The following is a 21,296-nucleotide window of genomic DNA, read 5'->3' on the forward strand; positions in this document are numbered from 1 at the left end:
CCGTACTTAATGATTGGCTAAGGGTGCACCGGGTAGCGACGAGCAGGAGACGCGGGAAATAGCACACAGGGTCATCGAGCTATGAGCAGATGCCAATGCTGTCAGTGATTGGGGCTGATCGATTCGAGAAATCGATTGTGTCGCCCAATGCGTTGAACCGGCGGCCAACCCCGAAATGGAAGCTTGTCTAACCAAGCGGGCCCCTTGCACTTGGCAGCGAGGGGCGAGTACATCTGGCATGAAGCTATTTCTGGCTTGCTGGCGGCCTTGAGGCGCGCAATTGTTGCGGGATATGAGGCATTACATTACAGTGGCCCGACTAGACGAGTCTGGCGTCGGTGTTAACCTCTTGTCTAATGATTCCAGAGAGACCTTGTTGGATCCGGTTAATTTCAAGAACGTGACACGCCCATCGATTGTCTCCTTGAAGAACCGGGCTGTATCTGGTAACGAGAGCGAGGATGGCAGGAAAATGTTTCAATACTCGGAAAAAGAACCAGCCACGCATGACAGAAAGAAGCATATACAAGCAGATAGGAATATAATCATCACTGCCAGCAGATACTCACAAACGCATCCCTCGTAACACCACCGACACCTTCCAAATCAAACTCCTCGATCATCGCGCGTAGCTCCTCCTCCTCCAACCCCGTCTCCCCCAATTCCCTCGCAACCCGCCGCAAATCCTCAAGATCAATGTATCCCTTCCCGCCCTCGTCAAACAGCTCAAATGCCCGGAGGATCTCGTCCCGCGGATCCCGCTCCAGAATCTTAACGGCCGTCACGGCCTGAAAGGCCGACAGCGGCATGAGGAGGTTGGACGGATGCTGGGGGTTGGTGGCCGGCGTCGTCTTCGACTGCGCCTGATGCTGCGCTGCCTGGGACGCCGATTGCTGTTGTACTTGGGGCCGGGGGACGCCGTAGGTCGTGAGGAGGGAAATGAGTTCTTGTTTCGAAAGCGTGAAGCCGAGGGCGCGGAACGCGACGCGGAGTTCATGATAATCTAGATGCCGGTCTCGGTCGAGATCGAAGAGCGTAAACTACACAGCCATATCACATTAGCTAAAATCCAAAGAAAACCATTCCCATACCCGTATTGCCTTTGGTTCGGCTGGAACACCGCCGCGGTAACCTGGCACAGGCACAGGCACAGGCACAGGCACAGGCTTGAACGAAGGATCAGATCGCTTACGGCTTCGTTAATCTCCTCCCTCTGCTCCTCCGTCAACCGATTCAACGGATTCGAGTCCTGCGAGGGCCCGTGTGTCTGCGAATGCACGGGAGGCTGGGGTGGAGCCTGCTGTGTTGATTTCGCGCCCTCGGCGCCAAATTCGCCGGGCCCTGTCGCTCCCAGGCCGCGATGCCGGGAGAAGGACGACGCGCTGAAGGGGATCGCATTTGCGTTCACGGATCGATCGGGTAGTTTGCCGCCTCCGTATGAGCGTGAGCCGAACGGCTGGTGGGCTGATGAGGCCATGATGGGTGTGTTGTGGTCCCCGAAAGCGTGTCGCCAGGACACGGGTCGGTAGAGAAGAATTCCTGTGCTGGTAGAGCCGGAAGCAGACTAGGAAGGTATTGGACAGTAACTTTCGAAGCTATGGAAAGTCGGACAATGCTGTGGTGTTTAATTGTGGGGATTTGCTTCGTCTTTGTCTGCGGAGAAACGCGCTGGGAAGTAGTCGCATTGGACAGACGCGAAGCGGTGGACAAAGCTTCCTGTTGTCCCTTGGGTGATCGTACAACAACAGAATGTCAGGTATCAAGGTAGTTATTGCACCTTAGTTGCAAAATGATTCTAATTATTACTACTACCAGCACAAATCACTTAGATCCAATGGTGTAGGGGTCAAAACTTTCTTTGTCCTTTGATATCGTGTAGCAAGGTTATGTCACATTGTAGCAAGATCCGTCTAGGACTTTGTTCCGGGTAGCCAACTTCGGAGCAAAAAGATTGTAGAATTCATAATACAATATCCAGCTGATATTCCCGCAAGAAATCCATAGAGAAGAGCACAAAATACATTTGTTCGAGATTTCGGTGTTGACATCCCTGCTGGGCTGTCCTGAGTTAGGCAGAAACCTGAGCAGATGGCAGCTAATAGCTTCCAACCAGGCTGCAGTAAACAGAATTAACCAACGTCGTCCCGCTCCAGGAGTCGGTTGGCGAAGGCTTAGACCAGTCGCCCATCAGCGCGTTTTCCAGTGCCTCAAAGTCGGTGAGGCCTTCGTCGAAGGGATGAATTTGAGATAACTCTGCTTCCAAATTCTCCCAGTAGTCTGCACCATCCATCATGTCTTGAGGCTGGCTTTCGAGGATAGGTGAGGCACGAGTTGGAGGCTCGAAACTCTCCTTAAGAAGAAACTCAGCATCGTATGAGACATCGGAGGATTGATAGGTCTGTCTGTGAATGGCTGTGGATGGCTGACTCTGATCAAAAGGGCCGAAACAGATCGCGACGTTGAAGTATCGACGGCAGGAGACTGGCGGGATATATTGCTCAAAGGACACCTTTTCGGCCTCCAGTTTTTCTTTCTCCAGCTTCGACCCGAATACGTGCGCGATCTTCTCCTTCACACAATAGATATTGGAGAGCACCATGTTTGAGCGAATTTTAACCTTATCAAATATGTCAGCTATTGGCGGTGGCAGTTCGAAGCTAGAAAGGGCTTCCAGGACTCGGTGGTAGAGGCCGACAGCGACCCAAACTGGGTTGACGCAGCTTGCACCGCTGCAGTCATTCTTCATGCCAGCAGGCTCACCGTCGTAGTCTGATTTCTGTTTGATTAAGCTGTAGGCTTCGGAACCCAAGTCGTCTGACAATTCGCAGAGACATTGTCGGCAGAGAGCCAGCATGAAGGACACCACGATCCTTGTTTGTTCTACATCGCTCGCTCGCAAGTATACCTGCGTCTTGGAAAGGCATAGAATCGCCGAGAGCAGCTTGTGCATGGTCACAGCAGTCTGCACAAGAGAGCTGCCAGGGAATTCCGTCTCAAATTTATCCATCTCTGCAGATTGAACGCACTTCAGGAGCTTAAGAATCAGCTGTTGGCCCAACCCGCTGGAAGTGTTCATGTTTGTAGCACCGAGGTCGGCCGCATGCATGACCCAGTAATCTATCACTTCGCCGTTGCATTGGCAGAAGCTGACAACAGCCTGCGAAGACGCACATTGGGATATCTTTTGTAGAGACGAAAGAATATCTTCAGATTTCGTTTGAAACGAAATACTGCCTTGATTCATGTCCTGACAGGGAAGCAAGGACAGCTCTGCAGGTCTTCTGATGCAATTAGATTTGCTGTCTTGACAACGCGGACAAGGAAGTTGCGGTTCGCAAGTTTTCTTCAAACGGTAACACCAGAGGCAAACGCCTCCCATTTCCTTGAGCCTCTTATTTTTCTCTCTTCTCTCGCCTGATTCCTCTTTTGTCTGTACTCGCGATTCGCGATGACGAGCTGGCCTTATTCCGTCCTCCATCACAAAGGTAAGCCTGGAGAAATTGCCAGGGGATCGTTCCTGCTGGAGCGTCCCGGCTGGAGGAGAACAGTGGACCCCCGTGAGGTTCATGGGGCCTTGAAATGTGACTGGTTCAGTATATATATATGATAACGTGCGCAAGAGTCACTTACACTCTGATGAAATGCGATCGGCCGATGATGCGAAGTCATATACATAATGATCAATTGGCGACACTGTGCGATTTCCAAGGGTATCGTGCGGCCAGGCGGATAACTGATGTTCCAAATTCATATTCGTTGCCGATGGATTTGGCGCATGAATCGGTGTAGCGATGACGGGCTCGGGAGAAGGGAAACAGTTAAAGCCTTGGGAAAAGTCCACTGGATGGGCATTGGTGCAGTTTACCATGCCGTTTATGAAAGTGTGATTCACCGTAAGTTCAGTGGTAGGGCCACGCGCAAACGAAGAGTCCATTTCAGCAGCAGGAGGATGATGCACAAGATTACGATGTACAGGCTGTAGTGACTGTACTTGTTGCGAGTCGAAGCTGTGAGATGATGGGGTATCGTATGTCGCTTGGTGATGGATCATAAATTCGTGTGACGATGACGCAAGACTCTCCATACTGGACTGGGGTGAGTTAGCAAGTACTGACTGAAAAGGTTCTGATATCTGAGCAGCGAGAAGATGAAATGAGACATCCTCAAGCCTGGAACAGGGATAACTTACACCTCCATTTGCAAGTTCTATGCTCTGAGGTCGAGGGTTAAAAGATGTTTGAAACGATTCAAACTGCGAGGGAACGAAGGGAAGATCCGAGATTGGAATATATGACATAGCATCGGACTCTAGTACTTTACGTGTGTAGTTAAGACGCTCGAAGTCGAAAAGATAGTGCATCGGTAGACCCAAGGCGGTCTCAGAGAGGATCGATAAGTAACGAAGGACGTAAGTAGCGAGATGGTGGATGACAAGTTCAGTAGGCACTGTCTGTAGAGGTCAAGGTGTGTTGTCGTCGAAGTATGACGAGAAGGTAGGAGTCACAGTAGACCCAAAGTTAGGGCAAGGCCAGCATGACGACAACAATCCTTCCACCAAGCAACCACCATCCTCCAGCAGTCTGCGAGCAAGACCGACAGCAAGCAAGACGGACAAGGCTGAGTGCTCAGTACATGAGCAGAGCAGCGACTGTTTGCTGGTTGGACATCAAAGCCAAATAAGACCAATTCCTGGCAGTGCCTGCCCTGGAGTTACTGGACACGACTGGGCTTGCAGCCTAAGGCAGAAAGCACTTTTTGACCAAAAAGCCGTAGGTCTTCTGACCTTCCCGTCGTTGATTACTTACCAATAGCATCATCAGTTCATGGGAAGAATGGGAAGAATAGCGGTGTTTAAACTAACTCGATATCCGTTGGGGAGAGTAGTTGACCCTGCCAGTATTTGAAGTCGGAAATTCGCCCATTAGCCGTCCCCTAGGTTGCGATTGAAGAGGGACTGCTCCTTGATTAGATTCGCTTCTTGACTCATAAAGGAAGCGATGTAATCACTTCAAGGCTCCAGGTGCCGTTCATCCTGAGCTATCAGATCAGGGTCAATCTTAGTGCCCAGGTCTCGGTCTTCAAGAAATTTCCGGCCAAGTAGTTTCTCTGGAAGGTAGTCTTGCACTACCTGACCATCGAGGTAATTCGGGTTGTACTTGTACTCTTTTCCATATCCCAACTCTTTCATGAGTCGAGTGGGGGCGTTCCTCAGATGGATTGGTACAGGCAATCCCGCAACCCCCGGCTCCGCCAACGCTGCAAAAGTATTGTTCAAGGCGCGATACACTCGAGTACTCTTCTTAGAGAGCGCCATGGCTACTGTAGCGTGTGCGAGGTTGATACGTGCTTCTGGAAGCCCGATCTTTTCGACAGCCGAGTGAGTAGCAATGGCAAGTGGCAGCATGCTGTTGTCTGCCAAGCCGATATCTTCTGAAGCCACAACAACTAGACGCCGCGCAATATACAAAGGGTCTTCGCCAGACTGCAGCATGCGTGCAAGGTAGTATAGAGCAGCATCTGGGTCACTGCCCCGGATCGATTTGTGGAAGGCCGAGATTGTGTCATAATGTTGATCCCCTGCGCGGTCGTACACCAAAGTCTTGGTAAGGGATCGCTTCAATTCTTCTTTGGTCATGCTGGGACGTTTCGACAAGTCCATAGCCAGCTCCAAAAGGTTGAGAGATGTTCGAGCGTCTCCATCAGAAAAGCGAGCAAGGTATTCAATCAACTCATCATCTACGAGCGAGGACGGTGAATAGTTGGGACCCTCAACTCTCAAAGCTCGGTCAAGGATAGACTTGACGTCCTCGTCGCTCAATTTTGACAATGTGAAGGTCCTGCATCTCGAAAGGAGAGCATTCTGGACTTTGAAAGACGGATTCTCCGTCGTGGCGCCAATGAGTGTGATTTGCCCACTTTCTACAGGGCCTAAGAACACATCCTGCTGTGACTTTGAGAAGCGATGGATCTCATCACAGAACACGATCGTCTTCCTCCCGGTCAGACCGAGCTCGCTTCTGGCTTCAGCGAATATCTTTTTGCATTCCGCGACCCCGGTACTAGTACTGTTGATTTCCACAAATCTGCTCCCTACCATCGACGCGATGACCCTTGCAATGGTTGTTTTACCCGTTCCTGCATGCCCCCAGAGAATCATGCTTGGGACACGGTCCTGCTCAATTAGCCCGCGGAGTACGCCATTTGGCCCGACGAGCTCCTGGCCACAGACTTCATCGAGGGTCCGGGGCCGCATGCGCTCGGCCAACGGTGCTGCTTTCTGAAGCGCGTTCACCTTCGGCTTTTTCGGATGAGGCTCTCTCTGCGCTTCACCCTGATCCGGGTTGTCCCCGTTCAAGGCAGACTCCTTCTCATGTGTAATCGTTCGTTTCCCACTGGCGGGTCGTAGCGGAGAGGGTGCGGACGGGGAATCATTTTGCGGTATGCTTTGGGAGGCGGCCTTTCGGACAGAGGTCGGCTGAAAGAAGCTGGGTACCGGAGTCTTATGAGAAGACCCTGGCTCCCCCGTGCTCGATGTCGGCTCTTCAATGAAGTTCTCACAATTGGAGTCGATATGATCGTTGATCTTTAGGGACGGAACGGAATTCCCGCAAATGGGACAGGAAACCATGATGACTGGCCCATAAGCGAAAACTACTTTTGATGTTGAATTGGTGATCAATCAGACAAATTTCGTGGAGGGACCATGAAGGATGAATGAAAATCACAGCATCCTGGCCCTAAATCATCACTGGAGCCTTTGACGCGTGAACGCGTCTGGACACCTTAACTTACGCCAGACTGTGTTTAGTAATCCTAGTTTCTTGAAATGACGCACATTTACAACCTTAGTCCCTCACAATGCTGCTTCTCTGAGGATATAGATCAACAACACTCGAGAGAAATGAAGCACAGCAGAAATTTTAAGCAGCCGGTAAAAGCCTCATGTCAAACCCACGGAGAACAGCCACCTACGGATAAGAATACTTAAGTCTTGTGGCACAATGCCCTCAAAAGAATGTAACCTCCGATTGAAGGCGGAGCACGCAATTGTGCTAAATCGGCAATCACCGCCCATGGATGTAGTCAGAAATGCCCCATACTCCCCCCCATTGACCAGGAACCCACTGTTCTTATTTATTTGTAGGCTTGCACTCATAATTTCTCCTTGTCCATATGTTCCTTTCTTCTCGTAGTTCTGCCTCGATAGCAGCCCTTCACAGATTCAGAAGCGCATCGTCATCATCAATATCCGCATTCAAAGCTGTTCCTCCCCGCCTTCATAGCCGAACAGTGAGAGCGATGTCGGCGACAGCAGCGAGACCAGATCCATTTCGGCCAGCGAAGAGAGTTGCGGGCCAGAGACAGGATGTCTGGTGCGTAAACCTTTTGCAGCACTTTGAACCAGAATGGAACTATATTCTAACGGTGAAACAGGTCAATTGTCAACGAAGCCGCTGCCGCTTCGCCGGTCCAACCGATTGTGAACATGGGTCAAGGCTTCTTGTGAGTGACACTCCATTCAGAAGAGTAGGGACGAAAAACTGATAGAAATTTAATAAAACAGCGGCTACAACCCTCCTCAATTCGCTCTTGATGCGGCCAAGGAAGCTCTCGACCGGGTCGAGTGCAACCAGTATTCGCCCACAAAGGTACAGCACTGCGTTTCAGCGAACTAGCCATTGGCTTTCGGCTTATAATGCGATACAGGGCCGTCCCCGACTTAAGAAGGCCATTGCGGATGCATACTCTTCCTCCTTCGGACGAACCATAAACCCGGATACGGAAGTTTCCATCACCACCGGCGCAAATGAAGGTTGGGCGCAATAAGACATCCGTTTGGAAGTGCTTGCTGACGGCGGACCAGGAATGTTGAGTGCTTTCATGGGATTCATCGAACCAGGAGACGAGGTCATCATCTTCGAGCCCTTCTTTGACCAGTAGGGAACCTTGACCCTGTGCCTCCAATCTCTCTAACGCGCTGTATAGATACATCAGCAACATCGAGATGCCTGGCGGTACAATTCGATATGTACCCCTCCATCCTCCCAAGGACGGTGCAACGAGGACTTCGCCTGCGTCTGAATGGACTATAGATTTCGAGGAACTGGAGAAGACGATCAATTCGAAGACAAAGATGATTGTAAGGAGTATACTCTTCCTTGTTGAACAATAGCTAACTCGCTCTGCAGGTTTTGAACTCACCGTGAGTGAGCCAGGTCAATTACATCTGTATGGAGCTAACAACAGCATCAGACACAACCCCGTCGGAAAAGTCTTCTCGCGAGACGAACTTGAACGCATTGGTCAGCTATGTGTGAAGCACAATCTTATTATCCTCTCCGACGAGGTGTATGATCGCCTCTACTACGTACCTTTTACTAGAATTGCTACCTTGTCCCCAGAGCTCTGGGAGCGAACTCTCACGGTTGGCTCCGCCGGCAAGGCCTTCTACGCTACTGGCTGGCGGGTTGGATATCTCATCGGACCGGAGCATCTCATCAAGTATGTCGCCGCTGCACACACGCGCATTTGCTACAGCAGTGTATCTCCCCTTCAGGAAGCCGCCGCAGTGGCTTTCGAGCAGGCAGACAAGGTCGGATTCTGGGACCAGAGCCGGAGGGAAATGAAGCAGAAAATGGAACGCTTCTGCGAAGTCTTTGATGAGCTCAACATTCCCGTGAGTCTATTGAAGATGGTCCGAGAGAGCTACTGTTACTGATTACTACTAGTACTCTGATCCGGAGGGTGGCTACTTCGTCCTTGCAAACATGTCTTCCGTCAAACTCCCGGAAGATTACCCATTCCCTCCCCATGTTGCCAGCCGCCCTCGTGATTTCAAACTTTGTTGGTTTCTGATCCACGAAGTCGGGGTGGCAGCCATCCCTCCGACGGAATTCTACACCGATGCGAATGCCCACATCGCCGAAGACTACCTTCGCTTCGCCGTCTGTAAAAACGATGATGTCTTGGAGACAGCGAAGGAGAGACTCCGCGGTCTGAAGAAATACATCTCTAAGTAAGGACGCTCAAATTCGGTGTGTACTGCGAACGACGGATGGACATTCCCCGGGCTTTGTGTGCGCAGGACTGGCGTCGCGTTTATAGGGGTTGCAAGGAAGCTTTCTAGGAGGCCACAGAGGACTTGGAATCTAGATTTAGAGGGTTTTCGTTTCATTTTTTGTATGTCTCAGATATCTCAGCGTCTTGTTGTTCTTGCTTCAGGACATGTCAATCTAACCTTGGAGGACATATTGGCATCATCATTGCATATCTTTTCTGCAGATTGCTCCGAGGCTTTCGGCTAGGGAAGAGAGTCAATGTAGCGGATGATTTATTAAACTCTTTAAAAGAAGGAGCTGGCCAGAGATGACTATTTACTCTTTCATCCAGATCCCTTTGTACTCTCCCAAGCCCATCATAACCAAACCCTAAAGCGACTATTTTCAAACGAAAGATCGCAAAGATTTAATCGTCAGAGAGACCTTCAAGCATTAATGCTTTCGATTTCCATAGGTCCGGTTCCAGCACCGTCCCATCCTTCTCCGCGCTGAAAGACCCTTCTATCTTCCTCGGCCACGCCCTCGAAGCCGTCCCCTCTCATGCGCGCATGCACGTCCGTCACGTCAGGATGAGTCGTTCTTGCAGCCCGCAAGATCCAAAAAGATTCTTCTAAATGATCGACAGTCTGGCGATGACCATGTCCTCCAACAGAACCGAGAAGACGACGATATTCACCGCGGCAGACGGCATCCGGGCAGTGGCGACGATTTCTACCGGTCCAGTCGGTCTCGCAAGCGTGTCTCTCTCCGGTGATATCTGGCAGTATGTTGATTGCGAATTCCGAGTGGATCTGATACTTGAGCATGTTCTCGACCTCGGGGGACCATATCTCCTGAGACCGCAGATCGTCCCTAATTAGTCGGTACATGTAATCGACCAGTCCGTGGACTTCGATAGTCACTGTGATGCAGGTTGTGATCAGCAGGCAATCTCAGAGGCGCGCTTGGTTGATGACCATGGCTTACTGAACAGACATGCTGCGAGGATGCGTCGGAATCTATCCTTCTTCTCCCGATCCTCGAACTTGATTGTGTAGAGGACTCGATGGGAGCACCGCATCTCGAGATTGATTTCGGGAACTCCTGCTTGCGCCCAATCTGCATAGTCTGAGAAGACAAAATAATCTCCTTCACGAATATTGACGTTGAAGTACACGGCCTGGCGATGACGCTCTGGAGTATCATAGGGATGAAGGCAGGGCAGTAGTGGTGGGCCATCTCGCACGTCTCGAGGAACTGAGTTCTCGCGACAGGGCTCGGTGAAGGTCATTTGTCCACAGTAGACCCAGTGCCATTTGATATCCTGGAGAAGATGCTCTTTACAGCAATAACGAACTTCGGAGAATGGCCCACACTTAGGGCAGATGACAGTCCTTCCGTCCCAGAGATTGCATCGCTTGTCGCAGCTTTGTTTTGCGCAAGGAAATCCATGGCTATCAAGTTGCCAAAAGAAAGCGTCTGGTCTCTGACTGGAGACGTTCCTGTGAGCCTTGGGTGTGGAGAGCGTTGAAATGTCACTCTCTGCCGGGGGCGACGGATGAGAGTGACTGTTGCTGAAATGAGGTGACTCGTGATCTTTAGAATAAGGGGTCTGCTGCGAGCTCTGCTCAATGTCAAGGTTTGTAACGCTTGAAGAGTCCTTCTCTGACTCTGGCTTGCTCGGGGCATGTTCGTCAGCCGTCAATATCGTGCTTGCAGCCTTATATGGAGAGGTGTCTCGAATCTGCGTTCTGGCTGATAGGCTTTTGCTTCTCATCATGAAAGTAGACGCATCATTGCTCAGGGAATCCTGTGTAGCTTCGCTTGCGGCTTCTTCTATGCTAGGAAGCATTTTCTTTGCTGAATTCGCGGGTCTGCGACTGTCTTTGTTGGCACCAGGATGTTGAGAGGAGGATGGCACAGGAGAGGCTTCTCCAGCAGATATCACTTTGTCATGCAGTGAAGTGACACTGCTACCAGGATTTTCTCCCAGGTTAAGCATGGCACTCGAAGGCTTTCCAACAGTGCCAGGGCCTGGCTGCAGGTCTGCGTCACCTTGTTGAAGTTCATTGTGGGATGGAGCGCAGTCTGCAGAAGTCCAATTACTCTGAAACATAGCTGGCTCAGGCGGTTCTGGCGATCTCATCTGCTGGTTGTCCTTCTCGCCCTGGGCTTGAATGTACGAGTCCACACTGGGTCTGACATGAGGTGTCCGGCATATGTGTGTCTCGTTTCTACTGCCAGAGGGGCCTTCAGCCATGGAATCTTGGCTGTTCACGCCTCTATTCCTGTTCCTCGTCTTCTTCTTCTTCTTCTTCTTCTTTCTCTTTCGCAACGTTGGTACCGGCTGCATGACGACAACTGGACTGGGATTCGACTCTGCAGAATGCCCGCTTGACGAGTGAAAACGGTCGCTGAATGGGCTGAAGGTGTCTCCAGAGGAGAGGGACTCTGTTGGAGACAAGCGAGTGATGGTTCTTGCGCGTATCAAGTTAATCGCAGATAAGCGAGTAATGAGCTGCTCTGGGCTGATATTCTGCTTTTCTTCCACTTCTTTGCAGTAGTTAGCGAAGCGTTCACCTGCGATGAGGGACACCTGGAGAACTAAATAGAAAGAAAGTGAATGCTATCCCACTTACCCACATCACTGCCCTCAGTTGGAGAATGACTTTGACTCATCTTCACTGGGGAGGTGGGTGAGTTTGTCTCTTTGTCATTCTCCAAGCTTTTGTCAATGAGACAGGTGGAGTGGTCCATCAGCATGTAGTTTGCTGGGTGTTTGACACTCAGTCCCAGGCTGCTCAGGCTCAGTTGACCAGAGAGGCTTTCAGAGACGTTAGTCTCTGAGACCCTCTGCATCATCATGGGCGAGCACTCTGTTGCCTCGAGAATCCAGCCCTCTATGTCCTCGGTTGCCATCCTATTTCTGAAGGCTCCCTGGGGACTCCGAGCTCTCTCAGGACGCGATATCATGGCGCGTTACCTGATTTTTAAACTTATCGCTGGTAAAATTCAGGGTAAACCTGGCGGGATAGTGAATTTCTCTCAGTCTTGACAGCGCATCGACCTCTGGTATCTCAACAAAAAATCTATGAATCCTCTCTCTTTATAGAGTCGATTCTCTTCCCAAAGAGGGTCTCTGAAGGAGTAAAAGAGATGAAAGAGTCTACCAGGGATAGCTTCCGTATTCTTGTTCACTACCATCGCCATGGCGATGGTGACCAATTGATTTTTTCGGTAGAGTCTGTCTAAGTCCTACCTTTCTCTCCTATTTGAGTACACATAATAGGTCTGGGTAAAGACTGACTGTTGTGATGGGCTGAGCTGGCTGTAAGTATCTATCCTTGTCTTCTTAACAAGTTTTCATGATCTATGATAACCTTTGAGTCCTTTAGACAAAAATCCTGTTCCTGTGACCATCGATATATACAGACGCAGAGGCTGGATTCCGGATCAAAGCGAGCAGTCCTTCTCACGATCAAGCTTCATGATTCTATGCGTACAAGGTTAATTATCTCAGTGTTAGGGCTCATGTCTTGGATATATGGCTTTTATGATGTATTCATCTCCATCCCATATGTTTACTGAAGTCCCGGAGACCTGGACGCCAACGCAATATATGGTTGGTCCTAAGCACTATAGGCAGACTTCGCAGCCCAAGGCCCTCTTAATACATCATGTAATCTTGACTATTCTAGTCCTGAATGTCTAACTGCCTGATCGTACGTGCAGTCCCTATGATCACGTGGCAGTTGCTTCTTTCAGTCGGACTTGGAAATGCCATAGCTTCATCCTACAACCATCGCCCAGCATCTTGGAGCTTTTCTTGTGGAACAACAGTTGTTATGTATCCATCAATGAATATAAATAGCTCTCTCACATTCATTTTTGCTATGTCCAATTATTCCCTCTATCCTCATATCCAGTGAAATGATAGATGATACCCTGATCTCCGGCAGGCCAGCGGTAAATGGAACAAGAAGCAGGTCTGCCGATGTCAACGGCAGCCAACAAAGAGCTGTTGCTTTTCTTCCCACTTACTCCACTAGTCAGGTCTTTGTTCATAATATATGATTGATTGGCTGACGCTTTGCTGCACTACTTGAAGGACTGGTTGAGCGATCCTAGAGCTTAAGCGCCGGCTGTGGGAGGCTATATTTGGTTTGCCAGAGCTCTGAAGAACCACTGAGATGAGCCGCTCAGCATCTCGCGCAAGATGAAACGACCCAGGTGCAGAAACCTTAGATCTATCTTGATCTATGGAGTAGCAGCTGCTTTTTTTTGGTCCTCCTGGCTGTGGTCGGGCTCGATGGCAGGCTTCTAAATGGATGTCTCAGATGGCTGCTCAGGTTAGAGGAGAACATTTTCATTACAATGGGAAATAGGCGACTGCTTTGCAGATATAAATTTTATTCGCCCACATTTTTTTCCCCTATTCATTGTGCCTGATTAAGTGATTGTTGCCTTTCCTTTGTTGTTGTCTTCACAAGCGCTAACACTTCCACTCTTTGTTGCGACAGCCTCTTTCATTCATCTTTGATAGACTCGAGTATGCGTCATGAGATCTCAATAGACTGATTTATCTTCATCATCTTATAGTCCATAGTTGCCGGTCAACGTTTTCTTTGATCTTTGCAGATTTCTCTATATTCTCAGCTTCGTCTTTCACTTCCTCTCTCGACATATTCTGTCTGCGACTACATACCTCAACCAAGGCGCCTAGCTCAACGTTGTTCTTCATATAGATTTCAGCATGTTATTCTCAAGGTCTGGTCGATCGATATTTCCTCTTCTGCCACCCTACGCAGCCCACGCCCCGAATCCGAACCAGGGGCATATAATCGCTTTACCTCCGGATGGTCTCACCCCCTACCTTGGCCTCAGGGCTCGCTTATCGCAAGTATGGATCAATCGATGGACGATCCTGCTGCTTCTTGTGCTCGTCAGAGTTCTGCTGGCTGCTTCAGGTCTGCAGGCAGACATGAGCACAGCGAAACGGGAAGCCTTATCCGCTTGCACGAGCGTCGAATCCATGGGTAGCTCGATGGCTTCTATGCCCCATTATCTATCCCAAGGTGTCAACGAGCTAACGGCAACCGGAGTCGAAAAGGCTGTGAGCGGCCTCAAGTCGATGCTGATGCTTACCATCACTGGCGTCGAAGAACTGGTCCTCTTCATCATCAAAGTGCTGTACCAGACTTATCTGTGTCTTTTCACACTGGCGGTTAGAGGCAGCGTGCATGTTGCGGTGGGCGTGATTAAAGAGGCCGCGGACTTTTTGAATTCCACTGTTAAGGAGGTCGGAGACGACATTGGCAAAGCCGTCAGCACGTTTGAAAGTGCATTCAACAAGTTTCTTGATGGTGTGAACACCGTCGCCAGTGCTTTTGGAGCCAGTGTACCAACGTTGGACCTCAACAGCTCGATCAGCACTCTGGAGAACCTTCAGCTGCCTTCTTCAATTGATCAAGGGCTTGACAAGCTCAATAGTTCCCTTCCGACCTTCGATGAAGTCAATAATTTCACACAAACGGTCCTGCGCACACCTTTTGAAGAGGTCAAAAAGCTCGTCAATGAATCTCTCGGAACATACACTTTCGATCGATCTTTGTTACCGGTTCCAGCAAAGGAACAGCTGACATTCTGTGAGGGTAGCAACGGTATAGACTCGTTCTTCGACAGCGTGACGGACTTGGTCATGAAAGCGCGCAAGATTTTCATCGCTATTCTTATCGTTGCAGCAACGCTGGCTTGCGTCCCAATGGCATGGCAGGAGATCCGCCGCTGGCGCTCCATGAAGGAGCGTTCGCAACTCGTCAGGAAGGAAGCGCATGACCCCATGGATGTTGTCTACATTGTGTCCCGGCCGTACACTGCCGCAGCCGGCATCAAAGCCGCGAGTAGATTCAGCAACAGCCGCAGGCAGATCCTTGTACGCTGGGCGATTGCTTATGCAACAACACCCGCAGCGTTGTTCGTCCTCTGTCTCGGAGTAGCCGGACTACTCTCTTGTCTGTGTCAATACCTGCTTCTGCAAGCTGTCGAGAAGACCGTGCCCGAGCTGTCGACGCAAGTTGGCGCGTTTGCCGACAAGGTCGTCGACAGCCTACAGAATGCCTCAGCGGAGTGGGCCAACGACGCCAACGGAGTGATTGGACACATGAGCCAAGACCTGAATGAGAACGTCTTTGGCTGGGTCAACACCAGCACGACCGCTTTAAACGATACGCTCAACACCTTCGTCGACAAGACGACCGGCGTCCTCAACGACACCTTCGGCGGAACCCTTCTTTACGAGCCTCTCATGGACGTATTCGGGTGTCTCATTGGACTCAAGGTCCAAGGTATCCAGAAGGGACTCACCTGGGTCCATGACCACGCGCACATCGACTTCCCTCTACTTCCAAACGATACCTTCTCCCGCGGGGCGGCGGCCAGCATCTCCAGCAATAGTTCCAATCCCTCAGACAGCTTCCTCGCTGACGCGGGCGACCAGACCTCAAACAAAATAACCGAGGTAGTCATCCGGGTCGTCAACAAGGTCGAAGACGGTATCCGCACAGAGACAATCATCTCTGGGGTCATCATCCTCATCTGGGTATTCATCGCGCTCATCGGCATCGTCCGAGCCCTAACTCTGTTCTGGGTTCGAGACCGAAACCGCGGTGAGGGAGGAGGAGCCCGGGTCAATCACCACCTGTCAGACGCCGGAGGGTTCATCGACGTACCATTAACGGCTGTTTCAAACACAAACACAGACGCTCGCTCGATGCCTCCTCCAGCCCCAGCTCCTCGGTATGAGGCTTCCACAAGCACCGTGGTGGCTTCCCGTGCTGTCCCCGTGAGCAGCACTCACCATGAGGATGAGAAACTGGGGTTTGCCGGCGAGAGACAATACGGGTCTGCGCTCAAGGTGGACGGCGCTGCGGACCTGCGAGGAAGTAGCTATGTCGAGTATGACATGGAGAAGCGGTAGTGGGATTATACGGATGTTGATCTGCTGGCGTTTGGTTCGTCCTCTTCCCTAGTGCTTTTCACTTGCATTCCAGCATCTTTAGCGTGAAGTATGGATATCATACCCATTTATCACGTTATTCTACTTTGTACGACATTCGTTTACATTGTGTCCCTTTGAAGACATCTGCAGTACGGGTGTCACGCTTCAGCTGAAATTCACATAATAACCAACACATGGAGCATTAACTGAATACAAACGATACTCGAGTATGATAATTTGCAAATCGCTGTACTAGCCTTGAAATATGGATATATATAGATCTGGACCAGAGAATATAACAGAGTAAAGCCTTAATGCCATGTATAGAGCCAACATGTCGTAATCATAACGCACCACCTCATCCATAGACAACAATCAAATCGCAACAAAGAAACTCTTCTCTCCCTCTCGAGGCGTGACCCTCACTCTCTCAATGATGGGATCCGCACAGCTTACCCGAATGCGCTCGGGCGTAGCCGGGCTCTGCAAGCTAAGCACTTCAGTGACATTCCACTGCTTACGCGCAGCTTTGAGAGCATCCCGGATGGCAAAAAAGACAGCGCTGCCCATGAACAGCGGTGGTTCACCGACGCCCCGCGATCGCTGGATGGTGCGGAGGTTCTCCCACTCGACGTCCTTTAGAAGACTGACGTTGAAGACCTGAGGAATGTCCCTAAAGCCAGGGATCTTGTAATTCCCGGGGCCCTTGGTGAAGATCTGACCCGAGGCACGATGCCAAAGACTCTCTTCGGTGGTAAAGAGGCCCTGGCCTTGGATGAAAGCGCCCTCGATCTGCCCGTAATCGATAGATGGATTGATGGTGCGTCCGACGTCCATCTTGATGTCGGCACGCAGAGGCGTCCAGTCACCGGTTAGTGTGTCAATCTCTACCTCTGCAGCTGCCACGCCCTGCGTGAAGTAGAAGAACATTTGACCCTTGTTCTCCCCCCAGACGTACCCAATATCAGGGGTACGGTAGAAGCCTTGAGCGGAGAGGTTAACCCGATCGAAGTAGGCTGCATGGGCGAGCTCCTTCATGCTGGCCCCGGGCATCTTCTCACGGTACGGACGCAGGCGCTCGTTCAACTGTTCGCATGCGTTGAAGATGGCGTAGCCGTTAAGGTCCGAACTGGCGGACGCTGCCGTAGAGGATGTATTGGCGACAGTATTTGTAGCTGTCTCCGAGATGAAGACGTCGGACTGAGGAACACCAAGTGCTTCTGCTGCGATCATTGTCATCTTTGTATGCAGTCCTTGGCCCATTTCAACTCCTCCGTGGGCGACCAGGACGCTGCCATCGTGATATATATGGACCAATGCGCCCGCCTGGTTCAAGAACAATGCTGTGAAGGAAATGCCAAACTTCGTGGGAATGATGGCCATTCCACGCTTGGACCATTTGTGTTTCTTGTTATACTCCTCCACGGCTTTGCGGCGTTCCGCGTAGGCGCTTTCCTCCAGTACTTGATTATACATCAGGGGAACATGCCAGTCTTTGAGCTCCTGGTGAAAATGGGTCTTGTCTCCCGGCTGATACATATTCTGCTGTCGGAACTGTTCGACAGGAATGTCAAGATGATCCGCAATCTCTTCCATAAAAGATTCGGCAAAGAACATTCCCTGCGGGCCCCCAAACCCACGGAAGGCAGTGTTGGAAACAGTATTCGTCTTGCAGACACGGCCACGGACGTGAACGTTTGGAATATTGTAAACTCCATCGATGTGGGAGAGACTTCTTTCCACAACTGCGCCAGAGAGATCCTGCGTGTGACCTCCGTTGGCATATACGTCGGCATCAAGTGCGAGGAGTTTCCCTTCTTTTGTCACGCCAACCTTCCAATGACAGAGGAATGGGTGGCGCTGGCCAGAGGTAACGATGTCTTCATCCCGATTCAACATGCATCTAACTGGTCGTTTCGTCTTTGCGGCTGCTGTGGCACAAATGCCTGCTAGTTGCACCGACCGCGTCTCTTTGCCACCAAAGCCGCCGCCAAGTCGTTTAACTCGAGACACAACCTTGTTAGCTGCCACACCAGTGACTTGAGCAACATATGTTTGGCTATTCCGAAGTTAGCTTGCATAAGGTGGGATGCAGAAAAGGAATAAAACTCACGTTTCTGTGGGATTCTGAGTACTACTCCAGACCTCCATCTCCCCATCCTCTGGTTTCGGAATCGCTACGCAAGCCTGAGTTTCCAGATAGAAATGCTCTTGACCACCCATTCTTGATACTCCATGAAATACATGATCCGCCTCCTCGAAAGCTTTATCCGTGTCGCCACACTTGATAAAGCGGAAGTGGTCAAAATATGATTCGGCCTCGATTGCCTCCTCAATTGTGAGAATTGCGGGCAGTTCTTCATACTCAATCTTCACAGCTCTGGAAGCTTCCTCGGCAATTTTAGCAGAGCTTGCAAGTATCATGCCAATGGGCTGGCCAGCAGTGGTGACTTCATCCACCGCAAAGAATACTTCATCGCACTTTGGAGCACCCCACCAATTCGCTTTGGGGTTAGGAAGGTCCCTATGGTCCACATAGTCATAGACTCCAGGGATATTCAATGCGGCGGTCGTGTCGACACTGACAATCTTCGCATGAGCCTTCGTCGAGAGGACCAGGCAACCGTACAGCTCATTCTTCTGCACAGGGATATCGTCCGTGTACTGCGCTTCTCCAGTAGTTTGCTTCAATGCAGACACGTGAGGCGCAGCTTTACCCAGAATCCTCTGCTGGTAAGCATTTGAGGACTCGTGATCTTTCTGTCCCGAGGAAATGGCCCTCTCAATCTCGGCAATGACATCTTCGTCAATATCTGTATCTCTGACCTCAATCTCGGAGAGTACATCGTGATAGAATCGGTAAAAGAACCCAAGGGCTAGAGACCTGCGGTACGTTGCCATCCCACCAGGGACGCTAAACTTTAGGTCAAAGTCCCGTTCCAAAGCACTCATGGTCCCCTCGAGCGTCGCAGGGTTGGTGAATTTCTTGCCGAGCAAGAACGACTCTGCGTTGCGCGCGGATACCGTCATAGGTGCTAGGCCACCAAAAACGAGGTTCACACTCGTCACATCATTCGATGGGGAAAGTGACACACGCAGAGCAGCGTTGACGATGGCGATGTCATCATCCTTTCTCTTGGACTGTTTATAAGCCCGAAGGTATTCTCCCTGTTTAGACGAGATCAGAATACGCAAGCTCACAATGACGGCATCTTCTGGAAGGGCAGTCAACCGGTAACCCTTGAAGAACTGGTCCATAGGGATCTCGATGTCCCCCCTCAAAGACTTTGCAATGAGAAGAGTGTTCGTAGCGACAAACACTGGATTTAAATCGGAGATTGGAGATGCCGTGGCCAGATTTCCCGCGGGAGACGCAACATTCCTGATTTGCCTTCCTGCAAAATACCGAAGCTGTTTCTTGATGGCCTTGAACGGCTGACTCTGCACCGGGCCGTACTTTTCAACCGCTTCGTCACACATTGACTCCAAGTCTGTGAGAGAGACATTGGCTCCGAGTTCAACATGGTCGTCTCTGAGAGAGTATTGACGAAGTTCCGGAATGTCGCCCACGTAGACAGACGCGTTGTATCTCATTGCCTTGAACTTCACTTCAATCTGAGTCTCCGTACTTCCGCCGATGATTTTGGACGCAGGGTGTGCGTTTTTAATCTCCAATAGTTGCTGCAGGGTGACCGGCCTGTACCACTTCTTTTTCTTGTTGCCGAAGACGACGGGCCGAAACTCGTGTTTCTGAAGAGCCGGTGGGAATATCAATTCCGTCTCTGGATCGTACTTGATAAACTCAGGGGGTGTAAACTTCAGAGAACTACCATCGTTGCTCTCATCGTTTGGCAGCTGTTTACAGCACCCTCCTGCACCATTCTGTTTCTCCATACAGCAACCTGTTCCACCATTGGCACTTGCTTTCCCACATACATTTGCGGCTGTGAAGCTGTGGGCGGCGTCCAGAATCGGTCTGTACCCCGTACAGCGACAAAGATTTCCGTCAAAAGCTTCTTCCACCGCATGTTGGGAGGGCTGGGGGTTATTGCGAACCAGTGCATAAAGGCTCTAGAAGAACGGTTAATCAGGTCAGCCTAGTCGACAAAGATATTGCGGCGTACAAAGATCATACCATGACGATTCCAGGTGTGCAAAAGCCACATTGACTGCCATTTCCGATCGCGAGCCGCTGCTGAACCGCGTGGGGCTTCTTCACATTCCCGATACCCTCAACCGTTATAACATGCTTGCCGTCCACACTTATCACCGGCGCCAGGCAAGCATTGACAGATGCATGATAGACCTTCTTGGTTGTCGGATTGATGTGGGACACGACCTGTAAGAAGTAAGAATTTCTGTCACAAAAATAGGCTCAGATGTCGATGTCGTCCTGACTTACAACTGTGCAGGCACCGCAGCCTCCCTCTGCACAACCCAGCTTCGTTCCCGTCAACCCTATGCCTCTCAAGTATTCTAACAGAGTGAGTTCTGGATCGACATTATCGAGTATGACTTTTGTGCCATTAAGGTAGAAACGAATTGTGTCATCCCAGTCCTCGGTCAACTGGGCTAAGGAAACAGCCTTGGAAGGTTGCTCCTCAACAACCGGCGCGGTCAGGATTCCGGGCGCCATTGGAATGTCAACCGGGGCTCAAAATCTGTTTCCTATCTGCAAATGATCTCAGGGAGAGCTCTCCCAGCTCAGGCAGTAGCTTCCTTTGTGTATAGTCGAATGGAGAAGCTGGTTCGCATGAGTCTAGCGGGCGACAGAAGATATGGATCAATAATCGAAGAGAGCCGGATTAAGAGCAAAGGTAAGATATTTGTGATGATGAATCAAGTAGCACCAGATGAATCCATCACCTGAAGTGATATGGAAAGGATATGTGCGCAGTGTCTCAGAACTGAGATGCACAGACTAGTAAATAGTTTATCGCCTCTTATCACATTATGTGGTTCTCCTCCCCACTTGTTATCGCCCCCCCTTCGCGGGGATCGCCACCATCCGATGAGCGACGCACCTGGACAGCGGAAAGCAACGGTCTCCATCCACGGTTGGAGTTCCCTACCAAATGACGAGCAACACAGCGAGGCAAGCCGCAGAACAGTATTCATAATTTCTGGAATTGTTAGGCATGTGTGCATATCAAATCATTTGAACCATCACTGACCGTTCTCATTACCCTCGGGAGACTACAGGGGGTACAAACTGGAGGACGACTTGAGTTCATTCCTCAGGCAGCAATGCCAATCCATAT

General features: G+C 50.6%; 7 protein-coding genes across 7 annotated transcripts; 2 read left to right on the forward strand and 5 right to left on the reverse strand.

Annotated features, from left to right (window-relative positions):
- Nucleotides 1–220: 220 nt before the first annotated feature.
- Nucleotides 221–1,826, reverse strand: cdc31 (putative cell division control protein Cdc31). Its single transcript, XM_746620.2, has 2 exons — nucleotides 1,193–1,826; nucleotides 221–1,040 (listed from the first exon to the last, which is right to left on the reverse strand). The coding sequence occupies exons 1-2, from the start codon at nucleotides 1,475–1,477 to the stop codon at nucleotides 549–551; spliced, it is 777 nt and encodes a 258-aa protein (XP_751713.1). The 5' UTR covers nucleotides 1,478–1,826; the 3' UTR covers nucleotides 221–548.
- A 269-nt stretch (nucleotides 1,827–2,095) lies between these two features.
- AFUA_4G11170 (uncharacterized protein) lies at nucleotides 2,096–4,084 on the reverse strand (the record flags this gene model as incomplete). The annotated part of the gene is made up of 2 exons (XM_746619.1): nucleotides 2,096–3,585; nucleotides 3,631–4,084. The coding sequence occupies 2 exons, from the start codon at nucleotides 4,082–4,084 to the stop codon at nucleotides 2,096–2,098; spliced, it is 1,944 nt and encodes a 647-aa protein (XP_751712.1).
- Nucleotides 4,085–5,008: 924 nt separating this feature from the next.
- On the reverse strand, nucleotides 5,009–6,628 carry AFUA_4G11180 (ssDNA-dependent ATPase MGS1; the record flags this gene model as incomplete). The annotated part of the gene is made up of 1 exon (XM_746618.1): nucleotides 5,009–6,628. One exon carries the CDS (start codon nucleotides 6,626–6,628, stop codon nucleotides 5,009–5,011), a length of 1,620 nt encoding a protein of 539 aa, XP_751711.1.
- A 454-nt stretch (nucleotides 6,629–7,082) lies between these two features.
- On the forward strand, nucleotides 7,083–9,429 carry AFUA_4G11190 (kynurenine--oxoglutarate transaminase). The gene is made up of 9 exons (XM_077804639.1): nucleotides 7,083–7,373; nucleotides 7,435–7,503; nucleotides 7,565–7,649; nucleotides 7,708–7,813; nucleotides 7,865–7,937; nucleotides 7,987–8,140; nucleotides 8,190–8,203; nucleotides 8,254–8,677; nucleotides 8,730–9,429. Exons 1-9 carry the CDS (start codon nucleotides 7,174–7,176, stop codon nucleotides 9,018–9,020), a joined length of 1,416 nt encoding a protein of 471 aa, XP_077660782.1. The 5' UTR covers nucleotides 7,083–7,173; the 3' UTR covers nucleotides 9,021–9,429.
- A 55-nt stretch (nucleotides 9,430–9,484) lies between these two features.
- AFUA_4G11200 (uncharacterized protein) lies at nucleotides 9,485–11,957 on the reverse strand (the record flags this gene model as incomplete). Its single annotated transcript, XM_746616.1, has 3 exons — nucleotides 9,485–9,960; nucleotides 10,026–11,642; nucleotides 11,678–11,957. The coding sequence occupies 3 exons, from the start codon at nucleotides 11,955–11,957 to the stop codon at nucleotides 9,485–9,487; spliced, it is 2,373 nt and encodes a 790-aa protein (XP_751709.1).
- An 887-nt stretch (nucleotides 11,958–12,844) lies between these two features.
- prm1 (pheromone-regulated protein PRM1) lies at nucleotides 12,845–16,014 on the forward strand (the record flags this gene model as incomplete). Its single annotated transcript, XM_746615.2, has 1 exon — nucleotides 12,845–16,014. The coding sequence occupies exon 1, from the start codon at nucleotides 13,792–13,794 to the stop codon at nucleotides 16,012–16,014; it is 2,223 nt and encodes a 740-aa protein (XP_751708.1). The 5' UTR covers nucleotides 12,845–13,791.
- A 253-nt stretch (nucleotides 16,015–16,267) lies between these two features.
- Nucleotides 16,268–21,023, reverse strand: AFUA_4G11220 (putative xanthine dehydrogenase HxA). The gene is made up of 4 exons (XM_746614.2): nucleotides 20,438–21,023; nucleotides 20,171–20,374; nucleotides 18,149–20,106; nucleotides 16,268–18,094 (listed from the first exon to the last, which is right to left on the reverse strand). The coding sequence occupies exons 1-4, from the start codon at nucleotides 20,669–20,671 to the stop codon at nucleotides 16,411–16,413; spliced, it is 4,080 nt and encodes a 1,359-aa protein (XP_751707.1). The 5' UTR covers nucleotides 20,672–21,023; the 3' UTR covers nucleotides 16,268–16,410.
- Nucleotides 21,024–21,296: the final 273 nt, after the last annotated feature.

The sequence above is a fragment of the Aspergillus fumigatus genome, chromosome 4, assembly GCF_000002655.1.
Source record: "Aspergillus fumigatus Af293 chromosome 4, whole genome shotgun sequence".
Taxonomy (NCBI): Eukaryota; Fungi; Ascomycota; class Eurotiomycetes; order Eurotiales; family Aspergillaceae; genus Aspergillus; species Aspergillus fumigatus.

Excerpts from the sequence above, each read along its gene's own strand:
- cdc31 (XM_746620.2), bottom strand. The coding sequence starts at position 1,477 with ATGGCCTCATCAGCCCACCAGCCGTTCGGCTCACGCTCATACGGAGGC. Across the intron at positions 1,041-1,192 it reads GGGAGGAGATTAACGAAGCC|TTTACGCTCTTCGATCTCGA; the intron begins GTAAGCGATCTG and ends ATGGCTGTGTAG.
- AFUA_4G11190 (XM_077804639.1), top strand. The coding sequence starts at position 7,174 with ATGTTCCTTTCTTCTCGTAGTTCTGCCTCGATAGCAGCCCTTCACAGA. Across the intron at positions 7,374-7,434 it reads GGCCAGAGACAGGATGTCTG|GTCAATTGTCAACGAAGCCG; the intron begins GTGCGTAAACCT and ends ACGGTGAAACAG. Across the intron at positions 7,504-7,564 it reads AACATGGGTCAAGGCTTCTT|CGGCTACAACCCTCCTCAAT; the intron begins GTGAGTGACACT and ends TTAATAAAACAG.
- AFUA_4G11220 (XM_746614.2), bottom strand. The coding sequence starts at position 20,671 with ATGGCGCCCGGAATCCTGACCGCGCCGGTTGTTGAGGAGCAACCTTCC. Across the intron at positions 20,375-20,437 it reads GCTGCGGTGCCTGCACAGTT|GTCGTGTCCCACATCAATCC; the intron begins GTAAGTCAGGAC and ends TACTTCTTACAG. Across the intron at positions 20,107-20,170 it reads GCACACCTGGAATCGTCATG|AGCCTTTATGCACTGGTTCG; the intron begins GTATGATCTTTG and ends CCGTTCTTCTAG.